Source organism: Aotus nancymaae, unplaced genomic scaffold (assembly GCF_030222135.1).
Source record: "Aotus nancymaae isolate 86718 unplaced genomic scaffold, 86718_ANA_hifiasm-v0.15.2.pri h1tg000011l, whole genome shotgun sequence".
NCBI classification, from domain to species: domain Eukaryota; kingdom Metazoa; phylum Chordata; class Mammalia; order Primates; family Aotidae; genus Aotus; species Aotus nancymaae.
This window is the reverse complement of record NW_026988422.1, coordinates 20,444,607-20,463,762: the sequence shown is the minus strand read 5'-3', so window position 1 is coordinate 20,463,762 and position 19,156 is coordinate 20,444,607. Positions and strand designations below refer to the sequence as shown.

At 42.5% G+C, this 19,156-nt stretch overlaps 1 protein-coding gene across 4 annotated transcripts in view; it reads right to left on the bottom strand.

Annotated features, from left to right (window-relative positions):
* The window catches only part of PLA1A (phospholipase A1 member A), a 40,103-nt gene that overhangs the window by 19,599 nt on the left and 1,348 nt on the right, over positions 1-19,156 (bottom strand). For all 4 annotated transcript variants that reach the window (XR_001109185.3, XR_010342004.1, XM_012463942.3 and 1 more), the window contains exons 2-6: positions 8,957-9,158; positions 7,034-7,211; positions 6,390-6,498; positions 2,574-2,675; positions 1,421-1,510 (exon numbers count right to left, since the gene is read on the bottom strand). Coding sequence is in view for 2 of the 4 variants with exons in the window: in XM_012463942.3 (XP_012319365.2) it covers positions 1,421-1,510; positions 2,574-2,675; positions 6,390-6,498; positions 7,034-7,211; positions 8,957-9,158 (681 nt within the window). In the remaining 2 variants the exon portion in view is untranslated. The remainder of the gene's footprint in view (positions 1-1,420; positions 1,511-2,573; positions 2,676-6,389; positions 6,499-7,033; positions 7,212-8,956; positions 9,159-19,156) is intronic.

The window sequence follows — 19,156 nt, the reverse complement described above, 5'->3', positions numbered from 1 at the left end:
TGATCATGCAGATTCTCCTTCATAAAATGGGAATATATACAGAGTTGATGATGGACGCTGCCCCACTTCTCAAAATGGATATTTGTGCATATTTTTACCTTCTTCATCACCAACCATACAACCAATTTTTTACAACCTCATTATACTCAACCCAGCAGTGAGACAGTCAAAGGCATCAGCAGCACTTGATGGTCACTGTCTACAGCCGATGTGCTGAGGCTCACAGGGCCAAATGACTGATATGCAGAATTTGCCAAATATCCCAATTTACCAAAACTTGGTTTCATTGTTGTTTACTATTTAAGTTTGCAGCAACCAACATTGGGTAAATTGACTGAACCTAAGAAGCATGTGGTGAGCTACAACTCCAGGGTCCTGGAGTCTTCAAACTCTCCCTGCACCTTGAGACCCCATTGCTGAGACCTGCAACCAAGGCCGAGATGTATTTTGACCTTCCTCCTCCACCACTGTCCGTGATTGGGACACTCTCTATGGCCAAGCTCCTTCTAGTTGCAACAGGGAGCTGGGGCAGGGACAAACTGAATGCTTCTCAAATTGTGTTATGAAGAAAAAACGAAAAGTGGTCAACAGAAATGCCACCACATCTTCAAAAGCCATTGAAACCAAACAATCCTATTTTATATAGAATTGCTGAGAAATTTATAAATTGCAAAATGAAGCATGTTTTTGGAAACTAGTAAATTTGGTAAAATAGATTAGTAGTTATTTAATAAGATTGTCAAAGGAATCTTTAAAATGTTAGAAATTTGGTAAAGCAGGAAAAGACTAAATAGAAATTTGGTAAAGCAGGAAAAGACACAATAAACAGAAATCAGCATTTAAAATTTTTATATGAAATGCTGATATACTGACTATATTCATAAGATATAAGAAAATCAAATAATTATTAGTCTTAGCTTTTGACAAATTTAGTATTAAAGTAATGCTAAGAACATACCAATAAATATATGAAAAAGAACATTCCAGAAGGCTACATTTAAAGAGAGGAAATGTATAGTCATTGAATGTACAGTCCTTTCTCCCGTGATTGAGGAAAAAAAGATCATCTTGAAAACAATTTTAGAGAACTGGTAGAGTTGGTAAGTGTGGTGAAATGACTGTGCAGTGAATTGATCCTTCTGCTCACTAGCTTTGGGCACGATGGCTTGCTTCGGGCACAGCAAGGCTCTGTAGAGGATGCAGTTAGTGTGGACTGTGCCTTATGCCACACCCTCCCCTCAAATGCCTGGGCTCTGAAGATATCCATCCTTGAATACACACTGAGGAAGGCATTATGAGACATAGCAAAGGACAGCCAAGCAGACCATCTGTGGTCCACTCCGGCTGACTCAGCACAAAGGCTGTTGGTGAATTCCAATCTCGGGAGTTGCCAAACACCAACTTTCACTGGCTTTCTGACCTGCGTGAAGGAAGGTAGGACAGCCAGGTTGGTCTTGGCCTCCATTGACGAAGTAGTCCACGTGTCCGACGGGAATCCGAATACCCAACTCTGAAAGGAGGCAGAACTCTGTTAAAGTCCTTACTTCAGGGCATATTCTCCAGGTCCCACAGCAGGGTCGGCTGGCAGCAGAGCTCAAATTCTGACCTCGGGAGCCCACATCCTCTGCCCACATCACTTCTAAGTGCTGTGAAACTTCACAGGATGAGCCCTCAAACAATTTTCTTTTTTTCTTTTTGGAACAGAGCTTCGCTCTTGTCACCCAGGCTGGAGTGCAGTGGCGCGATCTCGGCTCACTGCAACCTCCATCTCCCGGGTTCAAGTGATTCTCCCGCATCAGCCTCCTGAGTAGCTGGGATTCCAGATGCATGCCACCATGCCTGGCTAATTTTTGTATTTTTTTTTTTAGTAGAGACGGGGTTTCACCATGTTGACCAAGGTGTCTGGAACTCTTGACCTCAGGTGATCCACTCACCCCAGCCTCCCAAACAGTTTTCTAAAGGGGTTTTTCATGCTAAAAGGAACCAAAGAGATTCAGTTGGTAAGATGCTCATATTTGCCTAAGCGAATCAAAAAAAAATCCTGTGAAACAAGTTTTCGTAACTGAGTAAATGTTATAAACTTGGTAAATTTCTTCTTTGAGTAGTTTCGGTTCCTTTGAGTAATAGTTCAGGTAAACTTGTTTGGGGTCACATTTCCACAGTCTCCCCCAAAACATATCTTTGTGCTCTCCTGACTGAGTGGAAATCGGACGTGGCTCCAGAGCTGAGGTAAGAGAGCATCCTCTGCCCTCATTCTGCCCCTGTGACCAACTCCTGGACTCTCCACTATGGCAGACTTGAGCCCTCAGACTGGCTCAGACACAGCTACTGAAGACTCGACTTTCTCCTTCCTAGCATCTGTCACTATTGGAACTATTGGAAGAAGTTGATTTGTATTATTTACTTACTGCCATTGACCTGGAGGTTTAACATTATGATAAAACTCCTCACTGTGCAACAGAAGCTCAGAGAGGAGCAGGGCATCTCTGCCCAGGGCCATGAAACTAGATGCCAGCCTCCTAGGCCCTGCCTTGAGCTCATTCCCTCGCCCCAGGAAGGTCACCCCAGCTCACTGTCAGTGTCCGTGTGGATGGCTTCCACGAAGAGGGCGTCTCCGGCATCCAAGCGCTCCTCCACACTGGCCCTGGTGTACTCAGGTCCAGCGGGGTCCAGACCTGTGAGAAGAGACTTATGTGAAGGACCCCTTTCCTCTCGGCTGCAGAAACACTCATGGACCCACCATACACCCACCCCTTCCAGTGCAGATAGTAGAGCCTCCCTGAAAAGACCCAAGGGTTGGGAGAATTAGCTGAGGACCATCTTCCTCAGGAAACCCCCCTCTCTCTTGTCTCTCTAGGGGGAATCCCTCAATGACCCAGTTTCTGTGGCTCTAAAATGAGCTTGATAACACCAATTGTTTGATAAGAGTTAATGAAAGTAATATTAACCTTCCTGTAATAATAACAACAGCTACAATTTCTTTGAGCAGTTACGATGTACCGGGCCTTCCTTATGCTGTGCAGTTTTACACACTCTAGTCCTCACCACAACACAGTGATTACTGTGAATACTACTATTCCCATGTCTTACTTTGGATCCCTTCCCTTCCCCCTACAACAAGCAGAGCCTGCCACAAAAGTTCAAGGTAGATTTGGGAGAAAGTCTCAGAAAGCATGGTGAGGGAGTGGGAAAACAAGTCAGAGAATAAGGGAAAATATTCATGAGTATGGGCTACTGACTCCCACCCCATTGGGGCCCCTCTATGATACTGTAAAACAAGACTCAGAATTGTCCCTCCCAAAGGCCAGGAAACGGGGGGTTTTTTGCCACACAGCTCTAGTCCTATATTAACTGAGAGTGGCTCTGGAGGCACAAAGTGTTCCACACTTTTACATGTATATGACGAAAATAACGAAACTGTCTGAAGATGATTTCCACAAGGGGCCAAGGAGATGTGGACTGTTACAACCATTTTACAGATGTAGGAAGTGAGGCTCAGAAAGAAATAAAAGGGGAAGTCCTTGCCAGAGAAATCAGGCAAGAGAAAGAAATAAAAGTCATCTAAATAGAAAAAGAGGAAGACACATTGTCTCTCTTCATCAATGATATGACTCTAGAGAAGAACGCTAAAGATTTGACTAAAAGACTCCTAGACCTAATAAACAACTCCAGCAAAGTCTCAGGACACAAAATCAATGTACAAAAGTCAGCTGCATTTCTATGCACCAATAACGTTCAAGCTGAGAGCCAAATCAAGAATGCAATCTCATTTTTGATAATCACACACAAAAATAAAACACCTAGGAACACACCTAACCAAAAAAGTGAAAGATCTGTAAAAGGAAAACTCTAAATCCTGCTAAAAGAAATCATAGGCTGCTGGACGTGGTGGCTCACACCTGTAATTCCAGCACTTTAGGAGGTGGAGGCAGGTGGATCACCTGAGGTCAGGAGTTTGAGACCAGCCTGAACAACATGGAGAAACCCTATCTCTACTAAAAATACAAAATTAGCCAGGTATGGTGGCACTTGCCTATAATCACAGCTACTCGGGAGGCTGAGGCAGGAGAATCACTTGACCCGGGAGGCAGAAGTTACCATGAGCTGAGATTGTGCCATTGCACTCCAGCCTCAGCTCAAAAAAAAAAAAAAAAAAAAAAGAAATAATATATGACACAAACAAATGGAAAAGGATTCTATGCTTTTTGCATAGTATTTGCAAAAGTATCCTGTATTCTATGCAGGGTTGGAAGAATAAATATTATTAAAATGTTCATTTTGCCCAAAGCAATCTACAGATTCAATGCTATCCCTACCAAATTACCAATGTCATTTTCACAGAATTATAAAAATTTACTTTAAAATTCATATGGCACAATAAGGGGCCCAAATAGTCAAGGAAATCCTAAGCAAAAATAACAAAGCTGGAGGTACCACACTACCCAACTTCAAACTATACTATAAGCCTACAGTAATCAAACAGTATGGTGCTGCTACAAAAATAGATACATAGGCCAGTGGAACAGAATAGAGACCCCTGAAATAAAGCAGCACAGCTGCAGCCATCAGACATTTGACAAAGTTGACAAAAATTAACACTGAGGAAAAAGTACCCTATTCAATAAATGTTGCTGGGAAAACTGGCTGACCATATGCTGGAGAATGAAACTGGGCCCCTACATCTCACCATATACAAAAATTACTCAAGAAGGATTAAATACTTTAATAGACCTCAAACTATAAAAAATCCTAGAAGAAAATCTGGGAAACATTCTCCTGAATATTGGCCTAGGCAAAGCATTTATGACCAAGTCCTCAAAAGCAAATACAACAAAAACAAAAATTGACAAATGAGACAATTACACTCAAGACCTTCTGCACAGCAAAAGAAACAACCAATGGAGGAAATAGACAACCTACAGAATGGGGGAAAATATTCACAAACTATGCATCCGACAAAAGACTAATATCCAGAATCTATAAGGAATTGAACAAATCGACAAGAAAAAAACAAATAACCTCATTACAATGAGGGCAAAGGACATGAAAAGAGACTTCTTAAAAGAAGACATATGAGTGGGCAACAAACATGAAAAAATGCTCAACATCACTGATCATCGTATCATGATATGTACCATCTCACACCAGTCAGAATTGCTATTTTTAAAAAGTAAAAACAAAAAACAAAAACAGATTTTAGCAAGGTTGCAGAGAAAAGGGAATACTTATACAGTGTTGGTGGGTGGAAAGCATTCTGAAGATTCCTCAAATAACTAAAATAAAATTGCCATTTGACCCAGCAATCCCATTACTAGAAATATACCCAAGGGAAAAGAAATTCTTCTACCAAAAGAATACCTGCACTAGTATATTCATTGCCACGCTATTCACAATAGCAAAGACATGGAATCAACCCAGGTGCCCACCAATGGTGGACTGGATAAAGAAAATGTGGTACATATTCCCTGTGGAATTCTACACAGTTATAAAAAAGAATGAAATTATATCCTTTGCAGCAACGTGGATGTAGCTGGAGGCCATTTTCCTAAGCCAATTAATGTAGAAACAGAAAACCAAACACCACATGTTCTCACTTACAAGTGGGAGCTAAACACAGGGCGCACATGGACACAAAGATGGGAAAAATCGACACCGGGGATTCCAAAAGGGGGAAGAAGAACAAGGGGAAAGGGCTGAAAAATTACCTATCGAGTACTGTTTGCTGCTTGGGCGATGAGATCATCAGAAGCCCAGACCTCAGCATCACATGCTATACACATGTAATAAACCTGCACACGTAACACCTGAATCTAAAATACATTTTTTAAATTAAAAAATAAAAAGTAAAAAAAAAATACATGGCCTCTCATATTGATGTTAGAGATCATGCAATAATAACACAACACCATTTTATGCAAAAGAATCAAAATAAATAAATTTTTTTTTTTTTTTTTTTTTTTTTTGAGACGGAGTTTCGCTCTTGTTACCCAGGCTGGAGTGCAATGGCGCGATCTCGGCTCACCGCAACCTCCGCCTCCTGGGTTCAGGCAATTCTCCTGCCTCAGCCTCCTGAGTAGCTGGGATTACAGGCACGCGCCACCATGCCCAGCTAATTTTTTGTATTAGTAGAGACGTGGTTTCACCATGTTGACCGGGATGGTCTCGATCTCTTGACCTCGTGATCCACCCGCCTCGGCCTCCCAAAGTGCTGGGATTACAGGCGTGAGCCACCGCGCTCGGCCCAAAATAAATAAATTTTAGTGTTAATAGGTGACTTGATTATAAGAGCAAAGGCTCCATACACCCCTCTGCTGGCCTCAAAAGAGACATTTTCAGGGCAAGCCTTCTCTATTTCTAAAGCCTGGAGGACGGGCAGGGAGGAATGTTACCTGTGATCTGTCCCAGCTGGCCTCTGAAGAGCTGTCCCACTTTGCCACCAACGTGGGCCCCCAGGCTAACACCAATGATGTGGATTGAGGATTTCGACACACCCAGCACCTAGAAGAGAAGGGACAGTGAGTTCCCGGTGGGCCACAGGGTCTGCTGGCTTCACGGGGAAGGCTTTCCCCACAAGCTTCAGAAGCCAAGGCCCTGGTCATGACACACCCATCGCACTTACTTTGGAGGGAAAAAGGACAGCACTCTCATCATTAATCACTTTTTCTCTTCCTGGGCTCCCCACCCTGATAACCTCTTTACTCTCCTTTTGGTGCCCAAAGTATGTGAGTAACAACCATGGCCATTCTCTCTTGAGGGACAACTAAGTGCCAGGCCATCTGCATTTGCTGTCTAATGTGCCATGACACATTTTACAGCAGTGGAAGTCTCAGCATATTCAATAAACCTCAGAACATTCAATTCAACCTGCCCAAGGTTAGCACTGTGAGTGGCAAAGTCAAGATTTGAACCCAAGACCACCAAGCCGCCAAGTGACTCTGCTTCCACCCTAAGCCTCCTCAGGCAGTGATTTGGTTTTTCTGACCCTCTCTCCTCATACGCAGCCCAAACTCACCCTGAGCTCTTCTGCACCTACCAGGAGTTTATCGAGGAAAAGGGAGATCTCGAGGCTCAAGTTAAACACGTTTTTCACAGCTGAGAAGTAGATCCCTGTAGATCCATAGATCCAGTCCACAGCAATCACATTAGCATTCGTGGCACGCAGAAGGGTTCTAATGAATTTATCGATCCAGGAAGGCTTTGTTCCTAAGACCCTAGACAGGGGGCCAAAAAAGTGTGAAAAAATTACCTGTCAAGTACATATTTATTGTCATGGAAACCTCTGTTAATCGCAAACCCAGAAAAGAAGTCAAAATTAGAGAAGGGGGTATATGAGGATTTTATTACATAGCACTTTGAGCATAGGGAGGACACAGTTCCAAAGTTGCCAACCCTTCTGCCAGCACATATGCAACCTTTCTGAAAATTATAAAATGGTGCCTTTTGTTCCAGGTAGATGCAGCCTCATGCCAGGGTTCATAACTCAGGTTGGATTTTAGCCCCACCAGACTTTTGTCAGGCACTTTTGCACAATGCATAAGCCACAGAAACTGTATACATTGCATATAGGCTCCTTCTTTGTGGAGTTTTTCTTCTTTTCCTTTCTTTCTTTCTCTTTCTTTCTTTTTCCTTCCTTCTTCCTTTTTTTTTCTCTCATTTACTCATTGATCTATTTAACAAACATTTATTGAGTACCCAGGGGCCAGGCAGTATGCTAGGTGCTTTCCAAAAAGTAAAGACAAAAAGATGTAGTCGCTATCCTTCTAGAACTTACAGTATAATGGGACTTTTCTAGGAAAAGGAAAATGATAGAAAAATGTTTAGAAATCTTTCCCAACAGATTGGGATCAGGAAATACGATTTTTGATGGCTCCCGATATAGAAGCCAAGAGAGTATGCTCATGTGGATAGAGGAGCGTGGACTGGGTGTGTGCCGGGGAACGGGGTTGCAGGACTTAGGAGCAGACAGAGTGACTCGCCTGATGAGCTTTCCACCTCTATTAGCTATCCCTGGGTTGGAGGTACATACTCAGCCCTGGAAAGTGGTCAAATGTAAGATTTGCTAGAGGAAAGGCTTTGGCACAAGAGCAAGGAGAGATGCCTAAGGAAATATGTGGCTGAGTCCCTGGAATCCAGGGATCAGAGAGGTGGAGACAGGCCAGAGATCAAGAAATGGTGGTCCTCTGTGCACTGCCTTTGTGTCTACCTTTTCATTGGATGCCCCCAACTCTACGTGCTCCATGGTGCTGTTATCTTACCGTATTCTCTCCATCTTTCCTCCCAGAAACCTTTCTCTGTTTCTGGCCCTATTGATGGGCTTTGGGGAAAAGATGTTCAAAGAAAGGATGGTGATTGAATTGAGACTCAATGACTATATGTGGACTGGGGGGTATCAGAGAAATTGAAGAAGAGAAGTGCATAGCTCCATCACACCTATAACCTCTGGATATGATGGAAGTAGCACCCATAACTGGAAGTGTCTTAGGTCATAAAACCAGGGAAGAAGTGAAGAAGGGGAAATACAGCCCTGGGTAAAAACACCATGCTGTTAGTCCCCAGAGACTGTGAGAAGCCCATGATGTCATTGTCTGCGATGAATCATGACCTGCAACCCACGCTTCAGGGAAAAAATGACCACTGACATCATTCCTACAACCTCCCCTTTAATTTGGATATGGAAACCAAGGCTCTGTATGGAGATTTGTCCAGAGTCACAGACACATACTGCTTATGAGTGTGTAGACAAGACTGGGTGAAGGAGTAACGTATATGACCAATAAGAATGAACAGCATGTGTGCATGTTGACAGGAGACCCCACCGAAGACAGCAGGACATGGGGATGGAACATGTGACCATAAGTAAATTCATTCTTCCTCTTGCTCCCCACTAACTTCTTATGGTATTATGGTTACTTGATCATTCTTAGCTGAGAGATCCTGTTGGTTGGTTAACTCCCACCTGAATCCATGGATAATTAGTTTGGTTCCCAGAGTGGCATTGAACCCAGAGTTTTGGAGGTCACTGCTTCCTTCTACTAGCTTCCCACAGCTAGGATCCGAAGGGACAAAGAGGAGAAACTGGACTTTGAGGACGGTGCCTTCAAAAAGGTTGGCATTCTGGAAGTCAGCACACGTTGTCTGTGGGGTAGGAGGTGCATCCCCTAGAGAAACACAAAACAAAACAAGAAACATCCAAGGTAAGGTCATCTGCTCTTAGAAGGAAGAAAGACAAGCTTGGAAGGAAGCAAGAAACAGGGGCCTGCAGGCATGGGGTTTATTATGCAGCCGCTAGTGCAATAATCACTCATTTATTACAGCCTGCATCACTTCTGTAATGAAGCTCTGTGAATATTTTTCATGCCTAAGGACAAAATAGCAGAGAAGGAATATTGCTCAACTAGATGAGATTAAAGGCCATGGTGAAATGGCTGTTTTTAAGGGCTAAACTGAGTCTCATCTCCCAGAATGGATATGTTGAAATCTTAACCCCTAATACTTCAGAATGTGACTGTGTTTGGAGATAGGGTCTTTACAAAGGTAATTAAGTTAAAAGGAGGCCAGCGGAGTGGGCCTAAATCAATATGACTGTAGTCTTTATATAAAGAGGAAATTTGGACACGGACAGAGGAAAGATGTTTAAAGACCCAGGGAGACAGTGGCCATCTACAAGCCAAGGACAGGGGCTTGGAACAGATCCTTTGCTCCTCGCCCTGAAGGAACCAACACTGCCAGCCTCTTGATCTCAGACTTCCAGGCTCCAGAACTGTGAGGCAATACGTTTCCATTGTTCAAGCCACCCAGTCCATGGCACTGCTTATGGCAGCCCTAGCAAACTGGTAGAGAATTTTAAATAGAACCCCTGGCAGCCAAATGAACAATTGCCCAGGGGACTAGCCTCTACTCTGAACACTCCATTCCAGAAGGATTTCCAACTCCCTAGCCCGACCTAATCACTTCTTGTCCTTATGAGCAGTCGAGAGCCCTGCCATAGCCTTCCAGTGCCCAGCCAGGGCCTAGACAGATGGTAGAGAAGAGCATTAACAAGTCTCAGCTACTTCACAGCACCTTACAGTAGATACCTTTACACTAGAAATTCTCTGGCCAATGTAACTGCAGGCCTTTGAAAAATACTGAACAGAGGCTGGGCGTGGTGGCTCACACGTGTAATCTCAGCACTTTGGGAGGCCAAGGCGGGTGGATCATGAGGTTAGGAGTTTAAGACCAGCCCAGCCAACATGGTGAAACCCCGTTTCTACTAAATATACAAAAATTAGCCAGGCGTGGTGGTGGGTGCCTATAATCCCAGCTACTCGGGAGGCTGAGGCAGGGGAATTGCTTGAACCCAGGAGGTGGAGGTTGCAGTAAGCTGAGATCATGCCACTGCGCTCTAGCCTGGGTGACAGAGCAAGACTCTGCCTAAAAAAAAAAAAAAAAAAAAAAAAAAAACTGGCAACATGAAAAATGCAACATGAAACTCCTGCTTCCCAGGGAGCTGAAAATCTGGCCGGCCTATTTTCAGTACCCAGCATCCCACCCCCACCCCCACTTCTGTGATGCAGAGGTGTGGTCCCTGACTCCCACGCATCCCACAGGGAGACTGGCAGGAGCAGCAGGGTGCACAATGACCCACAGAACACAAGCCCATCATGGTCCTAGCATTGCTGACACCAGACAAAGTGATTCATAGAATCAGAGGTTCAGAGGAGAGGTCAGATTACTGATTTTAGTTTGTGTGGGCCCCTTTGTCGAGGAAGACAATAACTTTAGGTTTCTGGAGTGGTTATCTGCCATCAGAGGTAACTGGGAGCCCCTATATGACAGGAGTGTGGATCTGGGATGCTCTAGGATATGGTGCTATGAGTGAATTGTGGGAACCCCACCTGTGGAGAATATCTCAAGCCACGAGGCCTTCTGGATCATCACTGCTTCTGAGCCCCAGACTTTATCCCTAGTCTCCTCGCAGAGCCAGACCAAGCAGGCAGGTTTGGAGGCTCCTGGGATGAAGCCCACGCTGAGAGTGCGGGCCCTAAGCTCTTGAGCCTGCAGCCACAGCAAATGAGAGGGCTAATGCCTGATTCCACCATTTTATAGCCTCCCCCAGCGTTTGACTCTTTAAAGAAAAGATGAAAGGACTGTGCTTCAGCATGAGACATGAACCACGTTAATGAGTAAATTTGCTGTATTGATCATATAGGGCAGCCTGCATCCATCAGAGGGTTTGAGTCCTTTTAACGGAGCATATGATGTCACAAAGCAAGCCCAAATAATCATCAAAGAATCAATATCATCTAAACAAAATGTAATAAAACTAGAAATCAATAACAAAAATTATTTTAAAATACATTTGGAGATGTAAAAACACCCCCTCCGTTTTTTCCAATAGGATAAGCCCAATCCCATGTGCCTGTGGTATTTTTACCAGCCCACACAAAGAGAAGCTCCTGGGCACGATTTCTCATGGACATATATTGCTGAAGCTTGTTCAAGATTTAAAAAATTTTTATATTGAGGTAAAATATACATATATATATATATAAAATCATCTTTACTTTTTTAAGCATACAGTTCAGTGGTAATAAATACATATATATTCTTTTTTCCCTTTATTCCCAACTCCTCTCTCCTTCTCAGCCTCTGGGAACCACGAATCTACTCTCTATCATTATGAATTCACTTTTTTAGCTCCTCCATATGTGTGAAAAAGTGATATTTGTCTTTCTGTGCTGGCTTATTTCACTTCACATAATGGCCTCCAGTTCCACTCATGTTGCTGCAAATGACAGGATTTCCTTCTTTTTAAAGGCTGAATAGTATTTTTTTGTGTGTATATACCACATCTTTTTATTATTATTATTCATCCATCTGTTGATGGGCTCTTAGGTTGGTTTTATATCCTGGCTATTGTGAACAGTGCTGAAATAAACATGAGAGTGAAGATATTTCTTTGATATACTAATTTCCTCTCCTTACTTTTGGATATACACCCAGTAGTGAAATTTCTGGATCATATGGAAGTTCCATCTTCAGTTTTCTGAGGAACCTCCATACTATTCTCCATAATGGCTATACTAATTTACACTCCCACCAACAGAAAAACACCCTTTTAAAGTTTTAAGCAATGTATGGGTTAAAGAATAATCACAATAGAAACTACAGAATATTAAAAACTAAATGACAACAAAACCAGCACATGCCAAAACTTGCAAAGAGTGGCTAAAACAGCACTTGGGTTGTTAAAATAATGACTTGGCAAGCCATTAGACTGAGGCAGCTCTAGTGCTTGAGTTGCTACAGAAAGTAACCAAATCGCAACTCACAGTGAAGAGTTGTATCCTAGGAGACTGAGGCTTAAGCTTTACCACTCAGAAGCTCCCAACTAACCTCTGACAAGGGACCTTAAGGTACTGCTCCACTTTAGTCAATCAAATACTTCTTTGCCTTGCTCCATATGCACCTTATAAAATTTCTTCCTCACCCCACTTTGGTGGAGCCCTGAGCCACTTGCTGTGTGAAGCTGCCCAATCCATGAATCACCGTTTGTTCAACTAAACTCTTTAAAATTTTAATGTCCCTAAGTTTACCTTTTAACTGGGAGCAATGTCTAACCTTACATGCAAATGTTAGGGGGGAAAGGGAAAGATTTAGATTAGGTAAGTTAATATTTTAACTCAGAAAAGAATACCACAGTAATTTCAAATAAAATATAGGGAAAAAAACATAAAGGTAATAGTTGAAGAAATAGAAAATAAGGAAATATCAGCAACATTGGTAGCAACGTAGTCATTACAGTTTCTCAGGCTTTGCAGACTTGCCTGGGGTATCTTTGACTCTTTCCTCTCTCTCACATTCCACATACAATTGGTAAGTTCTGTTGGCTTGACCATCAGAAGAAAATATTCAGAATCTAACCCTTCTCCCCACCTTGGTCCAAGCCACCGTCATCTCTCACAGACACTGCCATCGCCTGCAACTGCGTTTCTTGCCCTCTCTCTTGGCCCCTTCAGTCTATTTGCAACATAGCAGTCATGATTTTTTTTAAGTCAGTCATGTTACATCTTTGTGCAAAAATCCCCAAGCCTTTCACTCAGATTGAAACCTGAAACCCTAACAATGGGCTGTAATCCGTAGCTGAGCTAATCCGCCCCACTCCAAGAGTCCTCTGCCTCATGCTGCAATCACTCAGCCAGTTGTCCTTGCCCTGCCTCACTCTAGATTGCTTCTTGCCTGAGGGTCTTTGCCCAGCTAGCTGTTCCTTTTGCCTGGAATGCATTTCCCCCACACATCTACATGGCAGTTCCTTCCCCTCCTTTAAATCTTTGCTTGTCAAGTGCTCTCTTCTCTACTCAGCACCCTATTTCGGTTGTAACCTGCTTATGTTCCTCACCTCATTTCTCTCAATCTTTCTTACTCCGGTCTATTTATTTGTATAGCAATCATCACCTTCTAATCTACTATGGAATTTACCAACTTATTATACTTACTGTCTTTTGGTAGTTAGTCCACATTAGCATGTACTTTTGAACAAAGCAGAGATTTTTAAAATCCATTTTGTTCACTCTACTGCCTAAAATAAAATCAACAGATGAGCAGAAAGAAAGAACACTTGACAAAATTCAACACTCTCTAACATAAGAAAGGATATCTACTAAAAGCCTATAGTAAGGATCAGATTTACTGGGAAACATTAAAAGTAGTCCATCTAGTACTGGGAACAGATAAGAAATGTCTGCTGTCACCGCTTCTATGAAATATGGTGCTTGCTGGAGGTCCTAGTCCTAACCACTGAAACAAGACACTATAATGGGATAAAAGTTACAAAGTTTGAAAAGGGAGAGAAGAAAATTGTCAATGTTTGAAGCTGATAAAACAGAGAATCATATTCGGATACTGCCTCTACCCAGCCAGCACTCCAACCAAAGGACAGTGGCGGATGAATATCAAAGGAGAGAGACAGAAAGATACTGACAATCTCAAATGTAAAAATAACATCCCCGTGAACGGGAAAGAGAACAGAAATGCAAAATAGTGCTGGGAACCAACGCTAGGGGAAGGCAGTGGTTGTACGAATTCAGATAGGTAACCTGAGAGCGGTCGACCTCAGAAGTGCCGCATGCCAGATATGAAGGGCCAGCACCAGGCTCACTGAGGAGAGGAAGCTAAAAACAAAAGTAAAACGAACGAAACCCAGCCCATTACTTCCTGCTTGGGGCTACAGCTTTATTTAAGGAGGCAGGATAGAAAGACAAGGCCTCAGGAACAGGAGCTGGGGCCCCCCACCTGACTGCTTCATGACTGGAGGACTAAAGATGGGGAGGTGGGGAGAGGAGGGAAACTCGAGCTGGCTGTGGGTAGAGGAGGAGGGGGACCAAAATTAAACTTCTCATTGAAAATTAAAATGAAACGCTTAATGTAATATGTTAGAAGCCAAGAAGGGGCAGTAATGCCTAAGAGGGATGGTGGTTGCGTTCTAGGACCCCCAGTAACGTTTCATTTCTTGATCCGATGATGGTTACACAGGTGAATTCACTCTGAAATGCGTTAATCCATGTAGCAATCATTTGTGAACTCTTCTGTATATATGTTGTACTTCAATAAAAACTTTCTTAGAAATAAGCCTGCAAACAAAATGCTTAAATATATAAAGAAATTGTATGTTTACAAAGATAGTCAATAAAACTAATAAATGGATCCCAAACTCACTCCAGGTGAAATAAGCTTTAAAACACCTTTTATATAGATTTTAAGGTAAGTATGCTAAGAACACACAAGCATAAAAATACTGTGCAAGAAATTATAAAATAAAAACAGGCATAAATGTTTAAACAAGATGTATAGGAAAAAGGTAATTAGAAAATGGGAAATTAGGCCGGGCGCGGTGGCTCACGCCTGTAATCCCAGCACTTTGGGAGGCCGAGGCGGGTGGATCACGAGGTCAAGAGATCGAGACCATCCTGGTCAACATGGTGAAACCCCGTCTCTACTAAAAATACAAAAATTTAGCTGGGCATGGTGGTGCGTGCCTGTAGTCCCAGCTACTCAGGAGGCTGAGGCAGGAGAATTGCCTGAACCCAGGAGGCGGAGATTGCGGTGAGCCGAGATCGCACCATTGTACTCCAGCCTGGGTAACAAGAGCGAAACTCCATCTCAAAAAAAAAAAAAAAAAAGAAAGAAAGAAAAAGAAAATGGGAAATTAAAAAATGGTCATGGAAATGAAAAAGAAATCAATACTATAATCTAGCCTGGAAGTAAAATAAATTTTTTAAATATGATAGTGCAGTTAAAAAATATAGATAATAGATGGAGAGGCTCCAATATTTTTCTTGTAGCTGGTCTCAAAAAAAAGGAGATTGAGAGAAAAAGCAGTATTTTGAAAAAATAATTACTAAGAATTTTCCATAGCTAAAAAAGAGTATGAGTTCTCCGATCAAAAATTATCCTCAGCATAATGAGCAAGATAAAAAATTAATAAATCTATCTTAGCCAGACCATAGGATAACTGTAGAACGTCAAGGATTTAAATATATTCTTGGCTGGGCACAGTGGCTCACGCCTGAAATCCCAGCACTTTGGAAGGCCAAGGCGGGAGGGTCACTTGAGCCCAGGAGTTTGAGACCAACCTGGGCAACATAGTGGGTCTCTAGCCCTCACCCCGAAAATCTTTAAAACTCCCAATTAAATACATTGGAAAACGTAAAACAAATGGATAGTTTTCCAGAAAAATATAATTTACTGAAACTAACTCAAGAAGAACTAGAAAACCCAAATAAACATAATAGCATCAAAAAATTGAATTGGCAACCAAAAGTTTTTTCTGACCATAAAATACACTAGAGCCAAATGATTTTATTTGAGAACTCTACCAAACCTTTAAAGTACAGATATAAACTATTTTATAGAATAGAAACTTATTTCATGAGGTTATAATAACCTAGTATCAAAACCAGACAAGAGCAATACAAGAAAGAGAAATAGTAGAGACAAATTTCTTTTATGAATATATATACAAAATAGTAAATATAAATATATGCAAAACTAAATGTTGGCAAATCAAATTCAACATTGTATTAAAATATACATCATGATCAAAAAAACTGCCCCTGATGATCTTAGATTGACTGAGCTAGTCCATAAATTTTAGAAGAAAATATGAGAGATTTTCTTTACAGGAAGATTCCTTAAACAAGACATCAGAAGCACAAATCACAAACTAAATCATTGATAAATTATATTCTGTTAAATACACAAGCCTTGGTATAAAAACACCAGCAAAAAATACGATTAAAAAGCAAGCTATAGGTTTTTTTGCAATGCATATAATAAACAAAGGATTTGTGTCAATAACATAAAAATGTGACACAAACCAACAAGAAAAAATGAGAAAGACGGTGGAAGCGTGGACAAACCATAGGAGCAGATATCATAGAAGAGGAAATCATAATACATGAGTTCAACTTTACTAATAAGCACTAAAGGGCAAATTAAAATGACAAAAAGGCAGTATTTCATTTGCATGAGATTGGCAATAATTAAATAATGTGATAACACTAAATATTAAACAGAAGGGAACTGGGATCACATACATCTGGTGAGGATATAAAGTGGATCAACCACCTTGGAGTGCGACTTGGCTACACCAGGTAAAGCTGGAGAGGCAGTTGCCTTGGGACCCAGGGATTCCATTTATAGAAATCAATCTTAAATTTTTCACGTTGCAGCCCTGTATGTAGTAAGAAGAATCTGCAAACAATCTAGCTGTACTTTAATGGAGAGAAATAGATAAATACATTGTGATTCACTTTACAGTGCTCACTACCAACCTAGTTTCAGTGAGGATGTATTTAATCAAGATTCTGGAGACCTTACTATGTGACAGCTAGGGCTACAGAGGAAATAGAGTAAGAACAAAGATATAGTCCCCACCGTCATAGAGAGCACACTCCAGCTGGGAATGGCCAAACCAGTGTGTGTGAGACACTGCATTAATGTGAACCCGGGGGAAAGACTGAGAGTGAGGGATGGAGATCCTGATGTTAGAGGGACCAGGTTGATCAAAGAGCCCAACAATCTCACCCTCCACAGTCCAGGGAAAGGCTGGGTGTGACTGGGGTTGCCATGAAAGATTGTGCAGGCACCTGGCCAGGAAAGTGAGCGGAGGCTGAACTTCCAAGAGGCCCATGTGGGTCAGCTACTGTCCTTGTGTGACAGCAGGCACCTGGGTACCTCCTGAACCTCCTCCCTCCCTATTGTTTGAGCTCTTCCTTTCCTTGAACTCTGTGCATCCACCATCTTCTTTCTTTCCACCTACTTCCTCTAGGCTGTCTGAAGATAATTACGTTCTTTTTCCTTTTTTCTGTGGCATATTTCTATCTCTCTCAGACACACAGACACACAGACACACACACACACACACACACACACTCTCTCTCTCTCTCTCTCTCTCTTCTATCTCTGCCTATCCATCAACTCAATTTCTGAGATACCACGGCTAAAAGTAAGAATAAGGAACATTAAGTTAATATTGTCGCTGTTGACAGTGAAACAGTTAAGGTGGGAAAGAACGAGAAGCAAATGGGAAATAGAGAATTCCTCACTGGGTAAGTGTGGAAAGAAAGACACTGGAGACGAAGGCAAGAGGACCAGGCAAGGAAACCCCCAGGCCCCGCTAATGTGGTATTATAAGCCCACTTCCTGCCCAGGGCATCTAGAATGTTTCCCACATATGTGGCTGGAACCCAATCAGCTTCTGCCCCGACCCTAACCCTGCCACCTGGTTCAGAATTTCTGAGCTCCTCTTATCTGTGTGACCGAAGTCCCAGGCTTACCGAGATGAGCTTCCAACAAGAGTTTGATGCCAATTGCTACTCCCACTCCTCAACCCTCAAATCAGGACCACCAGCAAATGCCTTCCAACCCCTTAGGAGTCCTGGGGCTCCTGAGCAGGGACCAAGTGGAACTGCCAAGCCCAATTCTCAGAACGGGACCCACAGCTCTCTCAGGTGACACCTCCCACCTTCTCTCCAAGTGGCTCATGACAGGCCTGTTCCCTCCACTTCCATCAGCCTAGACAACCATTTGCTAATCATAAAATCACAAGGGAATAAGCAACTGCAAAAGTCAGACCCTGTGCACAGATGGTCTTAATCAGTCCTTACAGTATTCCTGTATGGCAAGGATCATTTCCAGCTACAGGTAAAGAAAGCCACTTTCTCAAGGTCACATAGCTACTGAAAAACAGAGCCAGGATTCCAGTCCGGGTTAGCCTGACCCAGACAGAGCCTATTCCTCATCAGCTCAACCCATTGCCTCCTCTAAGCAGCAATGCAGCAACATTCACTGGGCATCTGCTGTATATAGAGCACAGCACTAAGTAAGCTGAAAGAGACAGAGGCCTCAAATCCTCACCTTTTAGGAAAAAATAATTGAGGTAGGAGAAAGCACATCTCAGCAGCACCTTTGAAAAATACCACCCATGAGTGCAAGCAGAGCATACGGTCACCCAGATGGAATTTTGGAGCAGGGAGGGGTGCTGAGCAGAAAAAGGACAAGTGCAAGGGAGACAGGAATACAGAAGCCCCCGTGGAAGATGCAAAGAACAGAAATTAGTCCAAAGGTGATGTGAGCAACTCCAGGAAGAAGCAATGACATGTTCTAGAGCCAGGGAATGAGAATTAAATGTCCAACGGAGAAGACAGAAAAGCAGCCTGCTGTTGGGAGCCAGGGGGAGGGGATTTTTCTAAGGGTGAGGTCACCACCAGAGCGAGAAGGAGTTTTCTGAGAACCTCACTGCCGCCCAAGTCCAAGCAGGTTAATTTGCTGTGTTAGGCAAGGGGTGGGGAGGTGGGCAGTGGGCCAGTTCTTTACCAGGGGAAAGCTAAAATGCAAATTGGCATCTGAGGGAAGCTATTCTAAGGGACATCTGAGGTTAGCAGGACTAGTTTTCATCACCCAGCTGGGATGATGAACGACTTGAGTTAGGCTACTGGAATATAAAGGACATCTAACAATCTCAATGGCAAAATCGTTATTAGTTTGGAAAACCTGAATTTTAAAATTAAATATATCTTGGAATGGTGGATATTTATGGGATGAAAATGAATATTTTAGAATTAACCAAATTTCATTTTCTTACAGTTGGTCCTGGCTTGTGCAAGGTGAAAGA